Source organism: Natrix helvetica (assembly GCF_964273705.1).
Source record: "Natrix helvetica genome assembly, chromosome: Z".
Taxonomy (NCBI): domain Eukaryota; kingdom Metazoa; phylum Chordata; class Lepidosauria; order Squamata; family Natricidae; genus Natrix; species Natrix helvetica.
The window spans coordinates 58,503,984-58,525,300 of NC_138554.1; the positions used below are offsets into that span (position 1 = coordinate 58,503,984).

The window sequence follows — 21,317 nt, forward strand, 5'->3', positions numbered from 1 at the left end:
ACCAAATCTGGAATTATAAAGGCCCTGGAAGAAAGGCTGGGAAGTAAAAGTTTGGTGTGACCGATAGTATTGGATCACTTGTTGTCAGAACTGATGCAGAGAGAGTCTCAGGCTATGAGCTTTTTGCCTGATTCTTGTTCTGTATTCTATGGTTTGTATTTACAGACCAGTAATCATTTTAATCAGAGAATGTCAGAAACAAAGCAATTATATATAAATAATGAGATGGATCTGTGGACCCGTGCTATGACAGGAGTAACATAAAGAATAAGAATGACATGGATGCATTTATATGTCATACATATGTTTATGGCAGGAACGTGCGGTCAGGGGAGGCAGGGGAGGCAGAGCCTCACCTCTCTTCATGAAATAATAGTATATAATATTATATACTATATATATATCAGTACAAATACAACATATATATATATATTATATTATATATTATATACATCCGTCCGTCCACGCCCGGGAGCTGCAGAGGCAGAAATGTTGTCGGCGCTCCCAGATGACGAAGGCACGAAAGCGACTGGGTCCCCCAGTCGCTTTTGTGCCTTCGTCATCCGGGAGCGGCGACAACATTTCTGCCTCCACCCTCTGCAGCTCCCGGGTGTGCCCGGATGGAGGTAGCCAGAATGGCGCCAAGGCAGTCCGGCGGGTGAGCGACCGAGGATCAGGCTGCCTCGCTCGCTCTTTCGTCCGCCCGGACTGCCTCGGTGTCGCTGTGGCTACATCTGGCCAGCCACGCCCGGGAGCTGCGGAGGGTGGCAGCAGAAACGTTGTCGGCGCTCCCGGATGATGAAGGCACAAAAGCAACTGGTTCCCGGATGACAAAGGCACGAAAGCGACTGGAGAACGACGAGAACCTTCCTGCCTCTGCAATATGCAGTCGCGAGGAGCGTGCAAAGTCCAGCAGAGGCAGGAAGGTTCTTGTCGTTCCCCAGTCGCTTTCGAGGACTGCGGAGTGCGAGCCGGCGGAGCACGCTTAGGAAGGCGGGGAATGGGATCACGTGTGCTGGAGGCTGAGGCAGCCTGAGCCTCCAGCACACGTGGTCCCATTCCCCGCCTTCCTGATGATGTCACCAGCCTCACCAGCCATAAACCTCACCGCACATCACTGGTGTATGGCTATATCATCCATGGATGCTGAGTATTGCAGTCCACTGCATGAGGAAGGAAATCAACACGGAAAAACTGCTCTGTGCTTGTACCCACATCTATGAGGCCATTGAATGAAACGATGATTGCAGTCATGCCACAAGGTATCCATGCAGTCACCAAGAGGTCAACCCCCCCAACTCAAGGATGCCTTCAGCTGAGAGATTTGTTACATTCACTGCCGCATCTTCTACTTTCTTCCCCCATGTGGCTAAAGGAGAAAATTGTCTCTATTTGCATGAAAGAAAAAAAGAAACAAAATGGCCTTTCTGTTTTGAGTACAATACTGTATCATCTTTGGAGAATCACAAGAAGAGAGTAACATATGTTATCTTCTAACAAATGTCCATTCCAAATCTGAAGCTCTAAAAGAGGAATGGAAGACAGAGTAAAAAAAACACCCAAATGGTGCATCTCATTTCTCATTGATGGAAGTTTCTGCCATAGTAATTTGTGAGCCTTCAAGGAGGATTCTGCCACAACAATTTAATGGGTAGCTATCTCTTTGGGAAAAGAATAAGAACAAATATTTAAAATCTTGTTAATGTCTAAGAGTGAGATTGCTTGACTAAAGACATCTCTAAGAAAACAGAGCTTACAACCATTCATTTCATTTCATTTATTCGATTTATAAACTGCCCCCCTCTCCCCGAGGGGACTCGGGGCGGTGTACAGACAGGAATAAAATACACTATAGACAACAAAAGTACAAAATCACAGAAAAACAAATTAAACAAACAGTCTGTACAATGATCATGAAATAAGCTAATAATTAAAACCAATTAAAATACCCCAAAATTTAAAATTTAAAATACCGGCCAGGAGGGTCAGGGAATAAGTTATGATTATGATTATGATTGTGATTGGGCCAGGCCAGCTAATTGGAACAGGTGGGTCTTGAATTTCTTGGCAAAGACTGAGGAGTTGTGGTTGTTTGAAAACTTTCCAGATAAGGAGAGAAGAGAGGATCATCTACCTGTGCTCCAAACAACTGATCTCTGCCAGGATACTGCAGGAGATCATGCTACCATGGATATAAGTCCTGGGAGATAAGAGAAATAGCCATCTTGCTCAGAACTGCATTTGGTCCGATTAAAGAACACTAAGTTTACTAACTTCTCATTTTCAGAAATTGCTTATTAACTACTATTAGAGACCTTGGGATGACACATTTGAAAACAACAGATGATTTGATTTAAATCCTGAATGAAAGAAAAATGTAATTATAAGTTTAAGATTTTTTTTAATGAAATGAACAGCAAAAATAAAGTGGTCATCTTAGAATGTTATAAATGGACTGGGAATCCAAATAATTTGAAATTTAGAAACCATTACAATAAAATTTTGGAATTAATTATAAACAACTTCTCATGGGAAATACTGTAGATCTCTTGGTTTTTGCAAGACCAATGATTTTAAAAATTCAATTCTAGGGGGACTAATTCAAGGCAGGCGGGGTGGGAGGACACCCATAAACCTATCTTTTGTGTTAATTAATTGGGATCTGTAACATGTAATAAAATGTTACAACACTGAAAATATTAAAGAGTTTTGAAAAATGAGATCAAAATTACTAGTCACAATTTCTGACAGACTGACTGTATCAGTCATGATGTCTTCCTCTATAGATAGATTATGTCCAAATACCGTATTTTAATGAAGAAATGACAGATATGAAACAAATTTTATCTGACAAGATAGAGATGGTAATGAAAGGTGATATGCAAATGATGGCCAAAATAACAACTTGGTGAAGGATGTACCAGCAGATATACAAAAGAAACTGTCTGGTGTTTTTTAAAAATCAAAAGGGAAATACAAATTATAAACTATAATTATAAATTATAAACCAAGAAAGTGACCTGGATATTTTTTTATTATTGGATTTAGAAAAGAGGCTTGTTAAAGACCTGAAGAAAATCCATAAAGGATTCAGTGCTATGAAATGAAATCAAATCTAACAAAAATTTGAGCTGAAGATTAAAACTGTTAAAAATAAAAGAAAGAAATACTAAGACAGTTTATTTGATCGAGATATGTTGTTATTTTTGGTAATCCTTTATGGATTTTGTGCTGATACTAGAACTGAAAAGATGGTGTTTATTGATTTGTTTATAGATAAGAGATGGAATATGGATAAATATTTGTATTCTAGAGGGGCAATTTTTTTTTTTAGCGAGAAACAGTTTGCAGGAATAAAATGAGGGATGCAAAAGTACAGAACGGGTGAAACATAAAGAAAATAGTTATTTTTCCGGCATTTCAAAAAAGTAAAAGTCCTGCAGTCCGTTCAAATAAGACAAAATTATGAAGGCATTTAAATTTGTTACGCTTTTGTTTACCCCATAGTAAGTTCAGCACGGTTAATAAACCGAAAAAAGCCCTCCTTCCAAATTATAAAATAATGTAAATGTAGTTCAGAACAGCATGCAAAATCATCATAATTTTTTTCCGAACTGAAAGTTAGTCCTGAACTTTGTGAGCGACGCTTTCGAGCTGCCAGAAGTCTTGATGCGTCTCAGTCGCTGCAGGTCCGGAGTCTTTTTCTCCCCGCAAGTGACAGAAGCAAGGAGCGCCCCCTGGCGCCAGAGCCATGATTGAACCTCTAGCTACACCAGGACCGCGATCACTGGGGGCCGGGAGGGCGGAGCCGGGGGTGCGGCATCAGGAGCCGGAAAGCGGAGTCGTTAGCCGGTCACTGGGATTGAGAAGGCAGGAGAGCGAGCCATCGACGAGCTGCGATGCTTTGGGGCCGGCCGGGCTAGCAGGCAGCGCATAGTGTGCGGGTCGGTGGTCGGTCATTCACTCAACAGCTGGGACGCCGCCCGTCATGGAGAATCAGCTAGCGCGTTGCAAAATTGTGGTGGTTGGCGACAGCCAGTGCGGCAAGACGGCATTGCTGCATGTTTTCGCCAAGGACGCCTATCCCGAGGTAGGAGAACCGGAGCAAGGGCGGAGGACTGCAGGCGACCCGGGATGGAGGAATACAGGGGAGCTTGAAGGGAAGCGAGGGGCGCGGACGGAGAGCCGGTCGAAAAGATGGGGAGGGAGGGCTGCGTCCAAAGGGACCGCGCTGCGGAGGTCACATTGGGGACCAAGCAAATGAATTCATCGGGAAGCAATGGAAGTGAGTGAGGGCGACTGGCTGGGTGTGCAGGTGGCGCTTGGAGGGTGCTGTTGGCTCAGGGCTGAGGTGGGCACGGACCCTGGTCCCACCTGGGAGGTCCAGCGGCGAGGTGAGCATATGCGAGCCCAGTGATCATGGACTACTTTATAAAGGACTCCGCAAGCTGCTGGGTTACCGCTCAGGCAGGGGGCAGAGATTGAAAACCCGGTTTCAAGGTAGACTGTGAGATTGGTGAGACAAGACGAAACAGGGAAGGTAATGGGTAAAGTATATGGATCCTCATGCAGGAGAAAAAGTGGAGACCAGGATTCTTGGTGAAGGAAGGAGGCTCAAGGGCAGTTTCTGGTGGAGGCTGATGTGAAGGACAGGAATCAGATCTGCTCAAGAAAAATAAGGGAATTAATTTTTTTTGAAAATTAGGAAACTAACTAGGGATGGAATGTGATGGTTCGATAATATAGTAAATGCATAATATGGAATATTATGGGATAATGTGCCATTGCTATATTATCCATTCTGTGGATAATGCTGAGGACTGAAAAATGAGCCTTGATCTCCTCCGGGAGCTGTAAAAATCTAGTATCAGTTCTGAGCCCTTCTAGAGCCCTGTAAGCAGTTGCTTTCATCCTGGGGTAACTCATGAGTAAGCAAACTGCCGCCTCAGGTAGTTTGGATTACTGCTTCCATCAGCTTCATGTCGCAAAGGAGCCTTGACAATATTAGTCCAGCACATCTGGAAGGCACGGTGTGTGTTGCTTACACTTACATTTTGCCCTCCCAACCAAGGTCTATGTATCATATCAAGAATAGATGAAGGCACCAGAATGGCTGCTTTTGAGAGTAGTCTGAAGAAAAGCATAGACAATCTGATGAAAGTAAACTCCCATTTCTACGAGTCCTGTATCTGATTCTTGATATGCATTCTGATCCCTCCTTTCTGTCCATTCTCTGCAGAATTATGTCCCTACTGTGTTTGAGAACTACACAGCCAGTTTTGAGATTGAGAAGCAGCGCATTGAGCTTAACATGTGGGATACTTCAGGTAAGTGAGGAGTTGTCTTTGGAAAGGCTAGAGTTTAAACTCCAGCTGTGATAGCCATTAGAAGTTGAGGTCTTGGAAAATACACGAGGGAATTCTACCTGCTTGTATTCTTCCCCCCTCCCTCCCTCTTTCCCTTTCCTCCACACCCTCTCTTAAAATAGCTCCCGCATATCTTTTTTTCCCACCACAACAATGCTAAGAAGTAAACTTGGTAAAGAGAAGGTGACTGGATACAGGTAAACTTGAATCTGGGTCTCCCCAGTGCCAGTCTCTATATTATACTTTTTTGTTGTTATTATTTCTTTGTGATTACTTAAATATATACATCCTTAATTATAGTACAGGAAATGGGAGTGAGAAATGATTCTGATTCATACATTATACCAACCCTTATTTAATCATAGCTTGTTAAATAAATTGGCCAAACCAACAAAACCAGATTATGGCTTGGTGGGAATCTGGGCAAGAAATCTTAATGTTCCCTCCAGAAATAAAATTGTTAGATGATGACTATACTTGGAAAGTATAAATAAAACTCTTACTCCCTAGTTAAGATTATTTGGTGAGTAAGGCAGGTGCTTTGCATGTGTTACTCTCTTCCCCTCTAGTTATAAACAAATTATCAGTTCTACTTTGCCAGAGTTCTGGCAAAGTTCTGCTTATATACAAGGGTATCTGCATTATCAAAAAAGTCAATGTAGCACCCACCATCTTGAATTTCATATTTCCCACAAAACCAGGATTTGAAATACATAAACACACATTTTCTTCCAATGTTTGCTGGTTCTCCTGATTCTCAGTTTCACAAAGCTATTAGAACCAGATTTGGTCGTGTGTGTGTGTGTGTGTGTGTGTGTGTGTGTGAGAGAGAGAGAGAGAGAGAGAGAGAGAGAGAGAGATTTGCTCATGTGATTGTGTTCCCCCTCCCCCCACAAAGAGTAAAAGCTGCCATAGTAGCCCCAGTCCCTACGTCTTTCTCTTTCTGCCACTTTCTGCCAGCATCTGATGAACATAGGTTCAAAGTGAGGGCACACAAGAAGAAAAGGGGAAAACTGCTTTGGATCCAAGAGCAGTCCTCACTCCTGGGAGAAAGGCCCAGTGCCCTCTTCTCTTGTCTGAGAAAGGAAAGGCTTTCTTTTACTACTGTTTCAGGAGCTGCTCTCCTAAGGCTTTTCTTGGGCTCATTCTGGCTGCTTTTCAATGTTGCCTTTTATTTTGAACACTCCTCCCTGCCAGCTTTCTGCACGATTCCTCAGACGTCAGGAAAATCTCTTCTGCTTTGGTTCAGGTTGCAAACAGCAGGTGTGGTGCTGTGATCATGGTGAGCTGTGGGATAAAAATTGCTGAGGCTGGTTGGGGAGAGGGTGGGAAGAAGGGTAATCTGACTATTCGGGGCTCCCTTATTCTGTCTTGGCTCTGCTTTGCATTGATTAACTTTACAGCCTCATGATTGGCACTGCCAGACCCTTCTCTTGGCAAAGGTCTCTCATTAGCTTTGTTGGCTTGTGTGAAGGGATCTGTTGTATGAGGTGCAGCTGGGGCAAAATTGCTGGTGGCTTCTTAGGAAGCTGTATAAAACCTCTTCTGTCTAAGAAGTAAAAAGGACGTCTCTTCCTTTAGCTGTGGACAGAGGAAGCAAGCAAACAATTCTTTTGCTGTGAGAGGCCAGAGTAGTACACAAAATGATAACAATGCTTCAGCATCTCCTAATGAACAGAAATGCCAGCATTCTGCAAGGCTGAGAAACATTCAAGGCTAACAACGGAGCTCTGCTACTGAACTACAGCTTCAGTTTTGGCAGCCTGAGTAAAAACAGCCATCAGACTGCTTAGTAATGATAGTGGATCCAGCTAGACGCGCCAGAGATTTGTGAGGGTGGATCTAATACATTTATTATCCCGAAAAGCTGACCATAGAAAGCCTAGTAATAAGAACTGGTTACCAGACATTACAGACAAGTAAGAAGTAGGATTGAATCTGGCTGGAATAAAAACTGCTTGATCTCCTGCAAGTGGCATATGCCGGTCCTATGGGAGTTGCCAGTTGAAAACTGAGGTGCACATATGCAAATATCTAGTCCTGTCACCCAGTCATTTTGAATTGAGCCTTGATATCGGAGACAGTTTATCATTAGCCAGGAGGATCTGCAGAAAACAAAAGCAATGTGAAAGTACCCCAGTCCTGCCTGGAGTTTTAAGATGAATGGATGTTCAGTTTTGGTCAAGAAAGGCATCCTTAAATTTGTTGGAAAAAAAGGAAAGGCTCTTTATTGTTCCTCTTTCCCTTTTGAAAACCCTGTAATATTTGACCAGATACACTTCTGAGTTCATAAACTACCAAGAACATCCTGTAGAGGATCTTGCTGCTAACTCAGCCTTTCCAAACTTGGTGTGCTCCAGATACATTGGACACAATTTCCAGGATGAAAATGATTATCCAGTGCATCAGCATTATTAAAAAATCCAAGTTGGGATTTGTATTAGTTATTCCAATTCTTTACTGTTTTAAAAGGACCTGGAATACACAATTCTCTTCAAGATGGAAAAAAAACCCCAATAAATCCAGTATAATTTAGAGCCAGTTTTAAAGTTCTCTATAAAAGTGACCTTTTCCACAAATGTTCTACATTTTCATTTCTAAATAAAATGTGCTGGATCTAATGTCTACCTTAAACTATATATTTTTTAATCTGTTACTCCAATTAATGGGGGAACTGGCTTCTCTTAGTTTCCAAAGGAAAAATCAAAAGAAATCTAGTAGCACACATTCCAGTTAACACGTTTATTAAGAACCATTCATTTTCATGAACCACTCACTTCAGTAGATGCGTGGAGTGACTTGACTGATGTCTGATTTAAATTAGAGAGAGGTCATAAGATGATATTTGTAAGGTATCTGTAATCTGTCTCACAGGTAACATATATCTGCATCACCATGTTCCCCCTCCCCCACATCATCCCAATTTAAATCCCACATGAGTCTAGCCAGTCCATGTATCTGATCAAATGAGCTGCAACTCATGTAAGTTTAAGCCTCTTAATAAAATGTGCTAGCCAGAAAAAATGCTACCAGACTTCTGATTTTGGCTGCCATTGACTTACATAGGTCTCCTCCAGTGGTGGGATCCAGCTAGTTCGCACCACTTCGGGAGGACCGGTTGTTAACTTTCTGAGCAATTTGGTGAACTGGTTGTTGGAAGAAATCATTAGAGCAGAGAACCGGTTGTTAAATTATTTGAATCCCACCACTGATCTACTCCTATAGTAATAAGAGAATGGATTTCTGTCCATATTCAATTATTCACATAGTATTTCATATCATCCTGATAATTGCAGTCAGTTATCCCTTCACATGTTTGAGGCGATAGCATGAAGAGCAAAGCTTTATATCACAGTTGGAACTCTTCTTCTATATAAACTATGCATGTTACAGTGAAGAAGTCTGAATGACTCTGAGCTTCACTGACAACATATGGCCCTGGCCTATGGCTTTTGAGTGACTATATTATAGTCCAAAGGCTGAACTGGGAAGTAATGTCACTTATTTATTTCCTCCAGCTTCTTGTAGCTTTTAACTTCTAGACCGGCCTCTTTAGTGAAACATGTACTTGTTTTTCTTCCCTCACACATCCCAGTTCTATTAAATGAATTTTCCCCAACTTAATGTTTTTTCAGAAGTGTTAGCCGCTCCTAACCTCCAGTCTGTGGAGCATGTTCTTTTCCCTTCAGCCTCTTCTCCATGAGGAATAGCAAGGTGCACTGCTATTGGTTTTCTGGCAGTAACTTCATAGCCATGGTTAGCTTAAATTGTGGGGCAACAAGGCATTTCATAATGGCTGTTGACTGCATTGAATGTTGCTGCAAAGATTTGTCACAGCCAAATACCCTTCTTACACCACTTTTGCACTCCTTCCAACCTCTCTGTCTCCAGCTATGTTTTTCTGAGTCTGCAGGCTGGTCAGATTATATTTTATCTGCTGCACATGTGATGGTCAAGTTGGTTCTCTATTTCTTGTTTATGTTTATGACCATCCCAGGGCCATATAATGTCTAATAACTTTTAGGTTCTTATAAAGCTCTATGATTGAGAGCCTGTCTTGTTGCATATGAACCAACAATGAATATAAAAATATGCTTTGGCCTAAGGTGCTGCTTAAATATTTGGTGCCCTTAATGTGGAGGTTTTGCATCTTGAAATAAGCCTTGCTCACTCAAGAGGGAGGGAGGGAGACCCTTAGGCACTGCATCTTGCAAGACACTCTAGTATTATATCCAGATGAATGCATTGGTTTAATGCAAATCACTTTGAAGCACAATAAAAGTCACGTATGGATGCAGGTCTCTGAATGATGTGATTGGGATGCCAGGCATTCTATTTATATTCGCTCTTGATTGCAGTTCTGCTTATCCATAGGCAAGCTGTTTTGGGAATATTTGGAAAACATGATGAGGGATATTAGATATATTTCTCTTGGCCTCTGCAGTAATATTTTGAGATCCTATATGCCCTTGAGAGTTGGTTGATGCTTGAGAGCAAAGTGTTGAGCAACATCCATGGTTTACCTTTAACAAATTAGTATTGATTCACCTTGCCTCCTATTATGCTTTCTCATATTTGCTCTATGCATTAAAATTGGAGTTTGGAAGTCACAATAATTATTTTATATCCCAGATCATGTCCTTTAAATTCTGCTGAAAGGCTATAGAGTGTAATACATTTTTTGGCTTGAGCTAGGATTATAGTGCCATTCATCTTCTTTCATGAAATATTCTCTCAAACCAAGCGTGGCTTAGAAAACATTCACAACAGCCTTAGAAGACTGGAAATGGTTCTTGCTAAGCTTAGTGCATGTTTCAATTTCTAATCTGATTTTAAAACAGAAAAGAAAGTACGGTATGGTACGGTAAGTCTCGGATCTTTTTGGGTGTGGAACCCATTGAAATTTTGAGAATATATTGTAAATTCTCAGGCAAAAAGCTAATTGGGCAAATTTGACTCTTCACGAAAATGATAGCTATCTGGGACATTATTGATTGCAATCTACCAATTTAACCAGTTCTCTTTGCTATTCCCTCTCCAGCTCCTGAATCTGCTGCTCCCTATTAATCCTGCTTTATTTTGCCATTTTCTGGATAGGGGAAATATACCTCCAAAATATATTACTGTACTATAGCACTCATTGTTTTGCTTTCCTAAGAATTTTGGCACTCAAGAGTTATCCTTGAAAATAAAGATAATGTTGTTAGCTGGTACTCTGCTTTGCAGAATGCCAGCTTCCCATTTCTAAAAAAATAGGGATTTTTTCCCCCAAAAGTATCCTTTCAAAAGAAAGATGGTCAGCACAGGAGGCCTTCAGACAGAGTAAGCCACCTCCCAGTGCCATGTTGGGGACCCCAGTACTACAGGTAATGCGATTTGACAATCTCCCCCAGAGGTTATTATTTATGTTGATTTCCATGTTTTCTTCAGAATCCAAAACTTGGTTCCATATCACTTATTGTTATGAGGAGTATTAAGAGTATAGATGTATTGCATTAAATATGTCCTTTATCCAAGATCAGTGCTGGTGAATCTCAGAAAACTGTCTTCTGATCATGGGGTAATGTGATAACAAATAATTCAACATTTATTTGGGGTTCAGTTCATAGTAGAGAATCACCATAGGAAATAAGAGCAAACATTAAGTTAATTTACATTGAAAATATATATGGCGCCACAAACACAATAGTGCTGACAGAAACTGAGAGGTGATTTGGATGGGAGTCAAAAATAAATTGATTCTTACCTCTACATCTTGACCACAGAGGGAAGATTTATCTTGCACTTTTGCATACATTGTACAAACTATGAGCCTTGGTGCCTCACAATAATCAGACTCACCTATTGTGCTAAGGCAGTGTTTCTCAACCTTAGCAATGTTAAAGTGTCTGGACTTGAACTCTCGGGATTCTTCAGCCATCATGATAAATTATAAAGTAGTTTATTATGTCGCTCTAAATGTAATATATACACAAAGCTGATGAATAATTTATGTTAGAGCACTAAACCATTGGTTGAAGATGGTTTTTTTGTTGTTACTTTGGCTCAATGTAATGAACAAACAAGGAAGCATGGGGTTTCATTGTTTATTCCTATCTTGTTTAAGAAAGGATTCTAACAAGGAATTTTCTATTTAGGAGTGATTTGGGCATACACAAGATTCTCTGACTCATTTAGTAAACCCTGATTAAAACAAATTATGATTTAGAACATAAAAAGCCAGCTTCTTCAGTCTGGGATCACAATCAAGGAATAGAATGGGAAGGGCAATGATATGACATGGTCAAGGTCTATCTGTGAAGAGGAGGGTTGGGATTTTTCAGAATTTTTGGATTCCTTGAGGGAAGGGGAGAAAAAGGGCAGTGTTAAGTTTCATAACAAGTTTACAAAATGTAATACATGTTTCCTAGCTAAACGCAATGGAGAATTATGCCAGCATATTTTGTTTGGGTACATATGCATGCATGCATGCATGCATGTATGCATGTATGTAGGCATATACTATTACCCTCATTTCCGTCATTTTTAATTGGATAAAACAGTGCATCCTAGGGCAACAGGTTTTGAACCAAAGAAGCTGAAGTGAGCTAACTTATAGAATACATTCAAAATCTGGGATCCATGATTTCAGTGGAGTTGAAATTTGGCAAATTTTATAAAATGATTTATAATACAAAATGTCATGAAACATTTCCTGTGCAGATGTTTGATTGGGTCAAACAGTTCCATGTGGGCTATTTTCAAGGCAAATAGATATCTGAATACTTCCCAACTTTTCTAATGAAGAGTAGTACACATTGGAAGTTCTGTCATTGATGAAGGCATTGAGGAACCTGGTAAGAAAATATCTCTGAAACAATAAGCAGGTCATGATGTGTGTGTGTTTGTGTGCCTAAGTAAAAAATTAGCTGATATATGTAGAACATGTGTGTGTTCTGATGTACCATCATGTATGAATTCAACCAATAGAAAACAAACTAAAACATAGCTTCTGCCTGAAGGAATGTGCACAAAAATGACAGTCAGATAAATTGGGAATAGGAAAGGCAGAGATTTAGCAGTGAGAAAATGCAGTGGGACTTTGTTTCCAGTAAGATTAGGTTGGGAACAAACAGTTTAAGTTAAAGATATAACAGAAATGAATTTTCAAGGTTTTGCATGCTGGGAGTTATAGGGACGAACTAGATACAAATTAAATAGATAATTTCTATCAATAAAGGAGAATATTTGCAGCTCGGGATTGACATGTGGAGTCCTTGGTGCTCTCTGAGCTTGCTTGTTTTCTTGCAGATGATTACCCTAACTGGATAACATCATCAATACTAGTAATGTTTGCTATCAGTTTATCTTTAGTTTCTATCTTTCTGTGTCTTTTTAAACTAGATACATTATCTTTTGTCCACATGCTTTGATGTGGGTGAGTGTTTCTATCAGCAGGTACTAGGTATTCAGAGAATTGGTATACTGGAAATGGTTTTTTTAATCTTTCCCTCATGAAAATTATTTCACTATTTTTTATTAGCCCAGGAAGATATTAAGGGTGATGAAGGTGGGAGCAGAGAATAACTTTTCCTGTGCAGTGGAGAAGTGATCTTGATTCACCCTCCCCGTTCTGTGCCTCTTTTTAGAAAGGGGAAAAAACAAGCATGTTAAATGTTAAATCAGGCCTTGTAAGCCTCAGTTTAACCTACAGAGGCCTGAACTGCTGGAGGTGGTGGTTGTCTTTGACTCAGAGGATAAAGAAAAAAGGTAGATGCTGTCTTTTATTTCAAGCATTTGGTATATGATTATGCAAACTTTCAAGCACCATGGAATGTTTCCTCTGGCATGAATTGGTAATGCTATTTCCTCTCGGGGTGTTTTTTTTTAAAAAAAAACCACTTTAGGAAAGTAAAGCGGAAAACTGAGATAATATTTGCATCTTTTCTCAGGCTAATAGTTTGCAGTCTATTTGCAAAAAAAGTTGGGATGGTTACAGTTGCCATATTTCAGTATCAAATCACTGTGCCTGACCATCTATCTTCAGTTGTGTTTTAAAGCACACAGCAAGCTGGTGGCTGAATAGGAGTTTTTTTTTTAAATGCTAGACTTTGTTTTTCTTTGTGCCCTTCAGAGATTGGTGAAAAATTCTAGGCAGAGGGAAAAAAATATTGATTTCTGTCCTTCCTCTATTTTTTTGTTTCTAGGGAATGTATGTGGCTGTTGAAGTTCTTTGGATAAGTTCCTTATTGAAAGATACTAAACAAAGAAGATGTGAAAGCAGAGGGGAATAATGCTGTTTTTCTCAAAAGGAGCAGTGATTCTGAAAAGCATTTTATTGGGATCTAGCCAAGAAAGGGGATATCTTAAAAGCAAAGTAAATGTTCAAAAGTTATTTTTCAGCCAGAAACCCTAATGCAACACTTAGTTTGAGAGAAGGAGTAAGTGAAGTATGGCTAGAGGTGAAGAGTATTATTTATTTATTATAATGAAATATAGCCCATTTTTTAGGATACCAATCCTCCCACCAGCTTACAGGCAATGCGACTATAAATAAAATGGCAATGAATGTATTTCTCTCCTATTTCTCAAGATCAAAACTATGTTTTAGAGATACTTGGTTATGTAGCCTGTCAGATTGGAAAACTTTATTTTCAATTGTACATTTTTTATTCTTTTTTTATTAAAAGTTTTAGTAAATTTTACAAATATTGCCCCCTCACCTTTCCTCCCTCCCCCCTCCCCCCCAACCTCCCAGAGCAAAATATAGGGTATAAACATTTAACAATCATATGCTAACATAAGCTAACTGAATTCGACATACTACCTCCTCTTGTGCCTTAATTCCCCTTTTGTTATGCTAACTTTAGATAAGTTGTAACATTCCTTATTCCTTCACTCATAAGCTAATTGAAATTTTTTAGTCCGATATTTATTTTGAATATAGTCAATCCATCTTTTCCATTCGAACTTGTATTTCTCATCTGAGTGGTTCTTCAAGTATGCTGTAATTTGGGCTAGATTTATTACTTTTAGCATCCATTCTTAAATAGTAGGCAATTCTTCCCTCTTCCAGTACTGCGCCACCAACAATCTTGCTGCCATCATTAAGTTCAAAATCAAATTAGTCTCTATTACTGTACAGTCTGTAATTATACCTAACAAAAACAACTGCGGGGTGAACTTTATCCTTTTTTAAAGTATATTTTGAATAACCCACCATATTTTTATCCAAAATGCTTTGACTTTTTTGCAAGTCCACCATATATGGTAATACGTAGCATCAGCACAATCACATCTCCAACATTTAGGTTGTAAATTCGGATACATACAAGATAATTTTTTGGGATCTAAATGCCATCTATATATCATCTTATAAAAATTCTCTCTCAAATTCTGAGCTTGCATAAATTTTACATTTGTTACCCAAATCTTTTTCCATGTTTCCATCATTATTGGCTCTTTGAAACTTTGTGCCCATTTTATCATACAGTCTTTAACTAACTCCGTTTCAGAATCTATTTCTATCAGTATATTATACAATCTTTTTATGTGCATTTGACTCTGGTCCCTAATTTGTTTTACCAGATTATCCTCATTTTGCATGATACCAATTGTCTGGTCTTTTTTCCATCTAGCTTGTAACTGTCCATACTGGAACCAGGTTTGAGTTACACCTTCCTCTCTTAGTACATTCAGAGGCTTTAACTATAATACACCTCTCTCTATATTAAGAAGTTCTCTGTATGTAATTACATCCTGTTTTTGTTCTATACTTATATTCTCTATCGCATGCCTGGGTACTACCCATGTAGGTATCTTATCATTTAACCTATATTGGTATTTTTTCCAGACACGCAATAGAGCATTCCTTAATATATGGCTTTTAAAAGTCTTATCCACCTTCTTATCATATATTAAATAGGTGTGCCAACCACATACCAAATCATATCCCTCAACATTCAGAATTCTATCCTCTGTTAAATTAATCCAATCACTAATTGTTGTTAAAACTACTGCTTCATAGTATAATTTTAAATTGGGCATTTTCAAACCTCCTCTTTCCCGTATGTCTTGCATTATTTTAAGTCTTACTCTTGGTTTCTTCCCTGCCCAGACAAATAATATTAATAATAATATTTAATGCTTCTAGACCGCCCCCTCTCCCGAAAGGGACTCGGGGCGGTGTACAGTTCATACAAAATATAACAAGATACAATAAAATTAAATATGTACAGTTGACAATTGACATGGAGGAGGTTAAAAAGCAGTTAAAAGAACTGTACAAAGCAGATATAAAATAAATTCAAACCCCTAAAAACAAATACAGTAAATTAAAAAACCCCTAAAATAACCAGATATAATACATTTGCCAGGAGGGACAGTTGAATTATGCCAGGCCTGCTAATCGGAACAGGTGGGTCTTCAGTTTTTGCCGGAAGGAGCGGAGGTCAGAAGTGGTTCTAATGTCGGGGGGGAGGTCATTCCAGAGGGTTGGGCCCATCACAGAGAAGGCCCTACTCCTCGGTGTCGCCCGCTGGCATTGCCTAGTGGACGGCACCAGGAGAAGTCCCTCCCTGTGTGAGCGAATTGGCCGCAGGGATGTATGTGGGAGGATGCGATCCCGCAAGTAACTAGGTCCCGTGCCATGGAGCGCTTTAAAGATGGTAATCAGCACCTTGAAACGCACCCGGAAAACCACAGGCAGCCAGTGCAGCTCGCGCAGGAGAGGTGTTACGTGGGAGTACCTCGTACTCCCCATCACAGCCCGCGCGGCTGCGTTCTGAACTAACTGCAGTTTCCGGGCGCGACCCAAGGGCAGCCCCATGTAGAGAGCGTTGCAGTAATCCAGGCGGGACGTCACCAGCGCATGAGTGACCGTGCGTAGGGCATCCCGGTCCAGTAGGGGGCGCAATTGGCGCACCAGGCGAACCTGGTGGAACGCCCCCCTTGCCACGGCTGCCACATGGTCATCCATTGACAGCCGGGCATCAAGGAGGACGCCCAAATTGCGCGCCCGTTCCACAGGGGGCAATTGTTCGCCCCCATCCAGACCCCGACGGCCTCCAAACACCGGGACATCACTTCGACAGCCTCGTTGGGGTGGTTTGGAGTTGAAATATACAGCTGAGTATCATCAGCATAGAGGTGATACTCAACCCCAAAACCACGGATGATCTCACCCAGCGGCTTCACATATGTGTTGAACAGGAGAGGCGAGAGGACCGACCCCTGTGGGACTCCACAAGTGAGTGGCCTCGGGGTCAACCTCTGTCCCCCTGTCAACACACATTGCCTCCGGTCGGAGAGGTAGGAGCCGAACCACCGCAAAACGGTACCTCCGACTCCTATCCCCTCCAACCGGCGCAATAGGATACCATGGTCGATGGTATCAAAAGCCGCCGAGAGGTCTAATAGGACCAGGATAGAGGAACAACCTCTATCTCTGGCCCTCCAGAGATCATCAACCAACGCGACCAAGGCTGTCTCTGTGCTGTGCCCGGGTCGGAAGCCGGACTGGCGTGAGTCTAGATACTCGGATTCGTCAAGGTGTCGTGGAAACTGCTGCGCCACCACATTCTCAACAACCTTCGCTAGAAACGGAAGGTTGGAGACTGGACGATAATTAGCTAGCTCCATTGGATCGAGTGAAGGCCTCTTTTTTTTTTTTTTCAAAAAGTTTTATTGGTTTTTTTAAAAACATTTATGTGGAAAAGGGGTAGGTGGAATTACAAATTTTGACAGTTGCAAATGTGGCAGACGCCCCCTCCCTCCAAACTCCTAGATTACATCAAAATATCAAATCTTAATGCATAATCATAAAAAGTCAGCATCTTAATTCTAGAAAAAATAATTTTCAATCAATTTATATAATTATAATATATAGTCTAGTTATAAATTCATTTTTACTTTCGGTCTGTTTATAACATTGTGATTTCCTTATTTATTTTGTGATCTGAGTTTTCTTGGTGTTGCCCCTTCACCCCCCGCTGGCAGAGCTCCGGCCCCTCCCGTGTCCTGTATGACCGTTGTAGTATCTTCTGTTTTTTCTAGGTTGGCTTTGTTTTTTTCCATAAAGGCCTGTGCCTCTATGGGTGTATTAATTCTGATTCTTGTCTCCTCCCAGAATATTAGCATACCTTCAGGCATCAACCATCTAAACCACACCCCCTTCTGGTATAATTTATTCGCCAATTGCGAATAATTTTTCCTTTTTTCCCTAATTTTTTTGGGAATCTGCTTTAGAATGGTTATCTCCCTGTCACAGTATGTCAATGTTTGCCCCCTTTGCACACCTAGAATTTCATCTCTTGTGGTTTTCCTAAGAAATTTAATGTGAACCTCCCTGGGTACATTATGTGTTCTGGCATATGCTGAATTCACTCTATAAGCTAGGTCTATCTCCCAATCCATCTGCTGTTTATCTTTGTGTATGTATTCAGCTAAAATATTAGTCATAATGTCCCTTATGTTTTCCCCATCTGCTTCTATTACATTTTGAAATCTAAGATAAAAGGACATTCTCTCAAACTCTATTTTCATTTGTTGGATGTCAAGTTCTTTGTTCCCCTTCTGTAAAGCCTCTACCCCCCCCCCCTCGCCTCCACCACCCCACCCTCCACAAGGTCCAGTCTCTGTGAGTTCTTAAAGATTTGGGCTTGGTTCTGTTTAATTTCATCTTTCATTTCCCTTAACTGTTTCTTAATTTCCTCCTGGCCCTGTAGAATTTGTTGAAGCATTTGTTGAAAGTCTATCTCTGTAGTCTTGGGTTGCATCAGTTCTGTTATCTTTGACTGTGTAGCTGGGCTAGACGTTGCAGACGTTGGGGCAGAAGTAGCAAATCCAGGCTTTCCAGGAGGTGGTCTTTTTGGAGGCATGGTTTTTAAAGCAAGGAAATCTGTCAAAATAGAGACTGGGCAGCAGGAGAAGTAGAGCAGGCAGGCGAATCCAGAAGGCAGAGGATCCAAACAGATGGGGATTTCTTTAGTCAGTCTAGCAGTAGATGAAAATTTTTTCCCCAAAGAGTTCAAAGAAGAACAATCCACAAAAGATTCCTCTGGGTGGCTCGGAGACAAAGACCGGAAGCCTGAATTTTAGAGGTGGAGTCAGGTTTCACAGTTCATGAAGACAACGGAAGTGTGCCATCTTGCCCTGCCAGCTTTGGGCTCAGAGGCATAACAAAGTTTTAAAAATTCAAAAAGTTCTCAGTTCAGCCATAGATTCTGGAGCTAAGTCCAATGAAAGTCACTTTTATGAGGGTGAGGCATCATTAGTTGGCTCTCCCCCCTCCTCCTTCCCCTGAGGGCGAAAGCAAAATCTTCTCAAGCCGCTTGTCCAAGGGAGGGGGGGAAATCCCCCTCCCTCTAGCCGCACCTCTGGCAAAAGTCCGAAAGTTTAACTTTTTTTTCTTAAAAAGATGCTGAAGGGTCCATAAATTTAAGATAGAGGGAATGGAGAAGGGCAGCCTCTCACCACATTGCCGCTGCTTCGTTCAATAGCGCGTTCTCCGATCGGCATGGGGCGAGGCGCGCGCACACGGGCGCCCTCCGATACTGCTCCCCGGTGCCTAGAACGAAGCGGAGGAGCCCCCGCCAGCCGACGCCGACGCCAGGACCCTCCGCGAGCCGTTCCCTCGGCAGGACACCTCTCCGGGGCGTCCTGTGCCCCCCCAGAAGCGGGGGAAGCCCACCGGGAGAGCGGGAGCAGGCAATGGCTTGCCTGTCGCCGTAGCCGCCGGAACCGGAAGTCGAGTGAAGGCCTCTTAAGTAAGGGCCTCACCACCGCCTCTTTCAAGGCGGTTGGTAAGGATCCCTCACCCAATGAGGCATTCACCAGGCCCAGAAGCCAGCCTCGGGTCACCTCCCAAGATGCCAGTACCAACCAGGAGGGACACGGGTCCATTGAACATGTGGTGGGTCGCAGCCGTCCACGCAACCTATCTAAATCCTCGGGGGCAACAGAATCAAACTCCTCCCAGGATGGTCTCACAAGACTCGCTGTTGGCGGCCAGTCTGGTCCACTGAGTGGGGCCCATTAATAACAAAGTTATTAATACCTTTCTGCCATTTCTCCAAATTTGCATCTTTTTAAAGTATTGGTATCATTTGAAAGAGAAATAGAAACTTAGGCAAAACATTCATTTTTACTGCTGCTATCCTTCCCAACAATGACAATTGTAATTTTTTCCATTTTTCCATTTGTTCATCTCTAACTGTATTTTATGGCAGAATGGTTCATAACTATACTTATATAATTTCCCATTTGAGGTTGTAATGTAAACTCCTAAATATTTAACCTTTTCTACTATCTCTCATCCTGTTACTCTTTCTAGTTCTTCTTTTTGATTTGTGGTCACATTTTTAACTATTGTTTTTCCTAGATTTATTTTGAACCCAGATACTTGACCATATTGATTAATTATGTTCATTGGACCTATAGCTGATTTCCCCGGTTGGGTTAAAGTTACAACCAAGTCATCTGCGAATGCTCATAGTCTATATTCATAATGCCCAATCTTAATTCCCTGTAGGTCATCTGACCCACGTATTCTATTCAACAATAACTCCAAAGTATAGATAAACAATAATGGAGACAGGGGACACCCCTGTCTTGTTCCTTTTCATTTTTGAAAGGTTCTGTTAAATTACCATTAACTATAATTTGTGCTGTCTGTTTCTGGTATATTGCCTTGATAGATTGTGTTCAGTACTCTCCAAAATGCATCTTTTGTATTATTTTTATTAAAAATTGCCAATTCACTCGATCAAATGTTTTCTCCGTGTCTAAAAATAAAAGCGCTGCGGGGACTTGGTTGTTCTTCCCCAGATATTCCAATATATTAACAATTTGTCTAACATTACTTTTCATTTGTCTCCCCTGTATAAAACCGGATTGATCATTATGAATCATTTGTTGTACAATTGACATCAACCTATTTGCTAATATTTTAGCAAATATTTTATAATTGGTATTAAGTAATGAAATTGGCCTATAGTTTTTTGGCTCACCAGTTAATTGAGTGAAAGCTTCGGCAAAAATATCTCTCAAATCTTCCTGGTTCTGTTCTTTCAAACCCCTTATTCTTAAAGCAAATTCCATTGTTCTATATTGTATCATTGTAACTTCTGCCTCTGATTTATCAATTTTACTTTGTGCCTCCTCAACTTTATTCTCCAATTTGATGTTAGACTGATTAATTTCTTCCACCTTCTCATCCAGAAATGTTACATAACCAAGTAAACCCTTAAATGCATCAACAATGTCCTCCCTAATCTGTTGATTACAGGTTTGGATTAAATCCTTAATTCCAGACATTTCTTCAGAGACGTCTCTAAAAGCATTTGAAATCCCTTCCTGCAAGACAACGGCTTGATCTTTTAATGCCTTTTGGAGATCTTCAAGTGTCAGAGTTTTTGTTTCTACTGGGGGTAATAAAGATTGTAATCTAGGAGTCTGGGCTGGGGAATTGCCAGCGCTCTTAGAAATGCTTGGTTTTGTTTGCTTTGAAGCCATTTTGAAATATTCAAACAAAGTTTATTAAGTCCAAAAAGTTCACCTATTCCCCCACGTTTGTTAGCCAAAACTGTTTTCTTTGATCTTAAATTCTTGAGTCTTTTAATATCGTTAACAGGCAGTTAACAAATGCTGCCCCTTTTAAGTTTCACTTTCGACACACCCTTTATTATTCAATCGCCATCTTTAAGTCCTTTTGTCTTCACAGAGGGAAGTATATTACTCCGGAATTAAGGTTTGTATTTACAATTATCTTTGCTCCTGTTTTGCTCTGCCTGCGTATCTTTCAAATATAAATCTAAACATTGGCAGCAAGGGTGGTCGTGACGTTTCGTTTCTGCAAAAGCAGAAGCGTCCCGGATGAGGAGCTATGTCGGGCTTCTGGGGAGCTCTGACCCTTCGTACCCCAGGTTCACTCCTGGGGGTCCTGGGGAGCTGTTCCCTTGCCCGTCTGCTCAC

General features: G+C 41.0%; 1 protein-coding gene across 1 annotated transcript in view; it reads left to right on the forward strand.

Annotated features, from left to right (window-relative positions):
- The first annotated feature begins 3,824 nt into the window (after positions 1–3,824).
- The window catches only part of RND2 (Rho family GTPase 2), a 41,088-nt gene continuing 23,595 nt past the window's right edge, over positions 3,825–21,317 (forward strand). The window contains exons 1-2 of the mRNA XM_081971032.1: positions 3,825–4,090; positions 5,240–5,327. Of these exons, the coding sequence (XP_081827158.1) occupies positions 3,989–4,090; positions 5,240–5,327 (190 nt within the window). The 5' untranslated portion in view covers positions 3,825–3,988. The remainder of the gene's footprint in view (positions 4,091–5,239; positions 5,328–21,317) is intronic.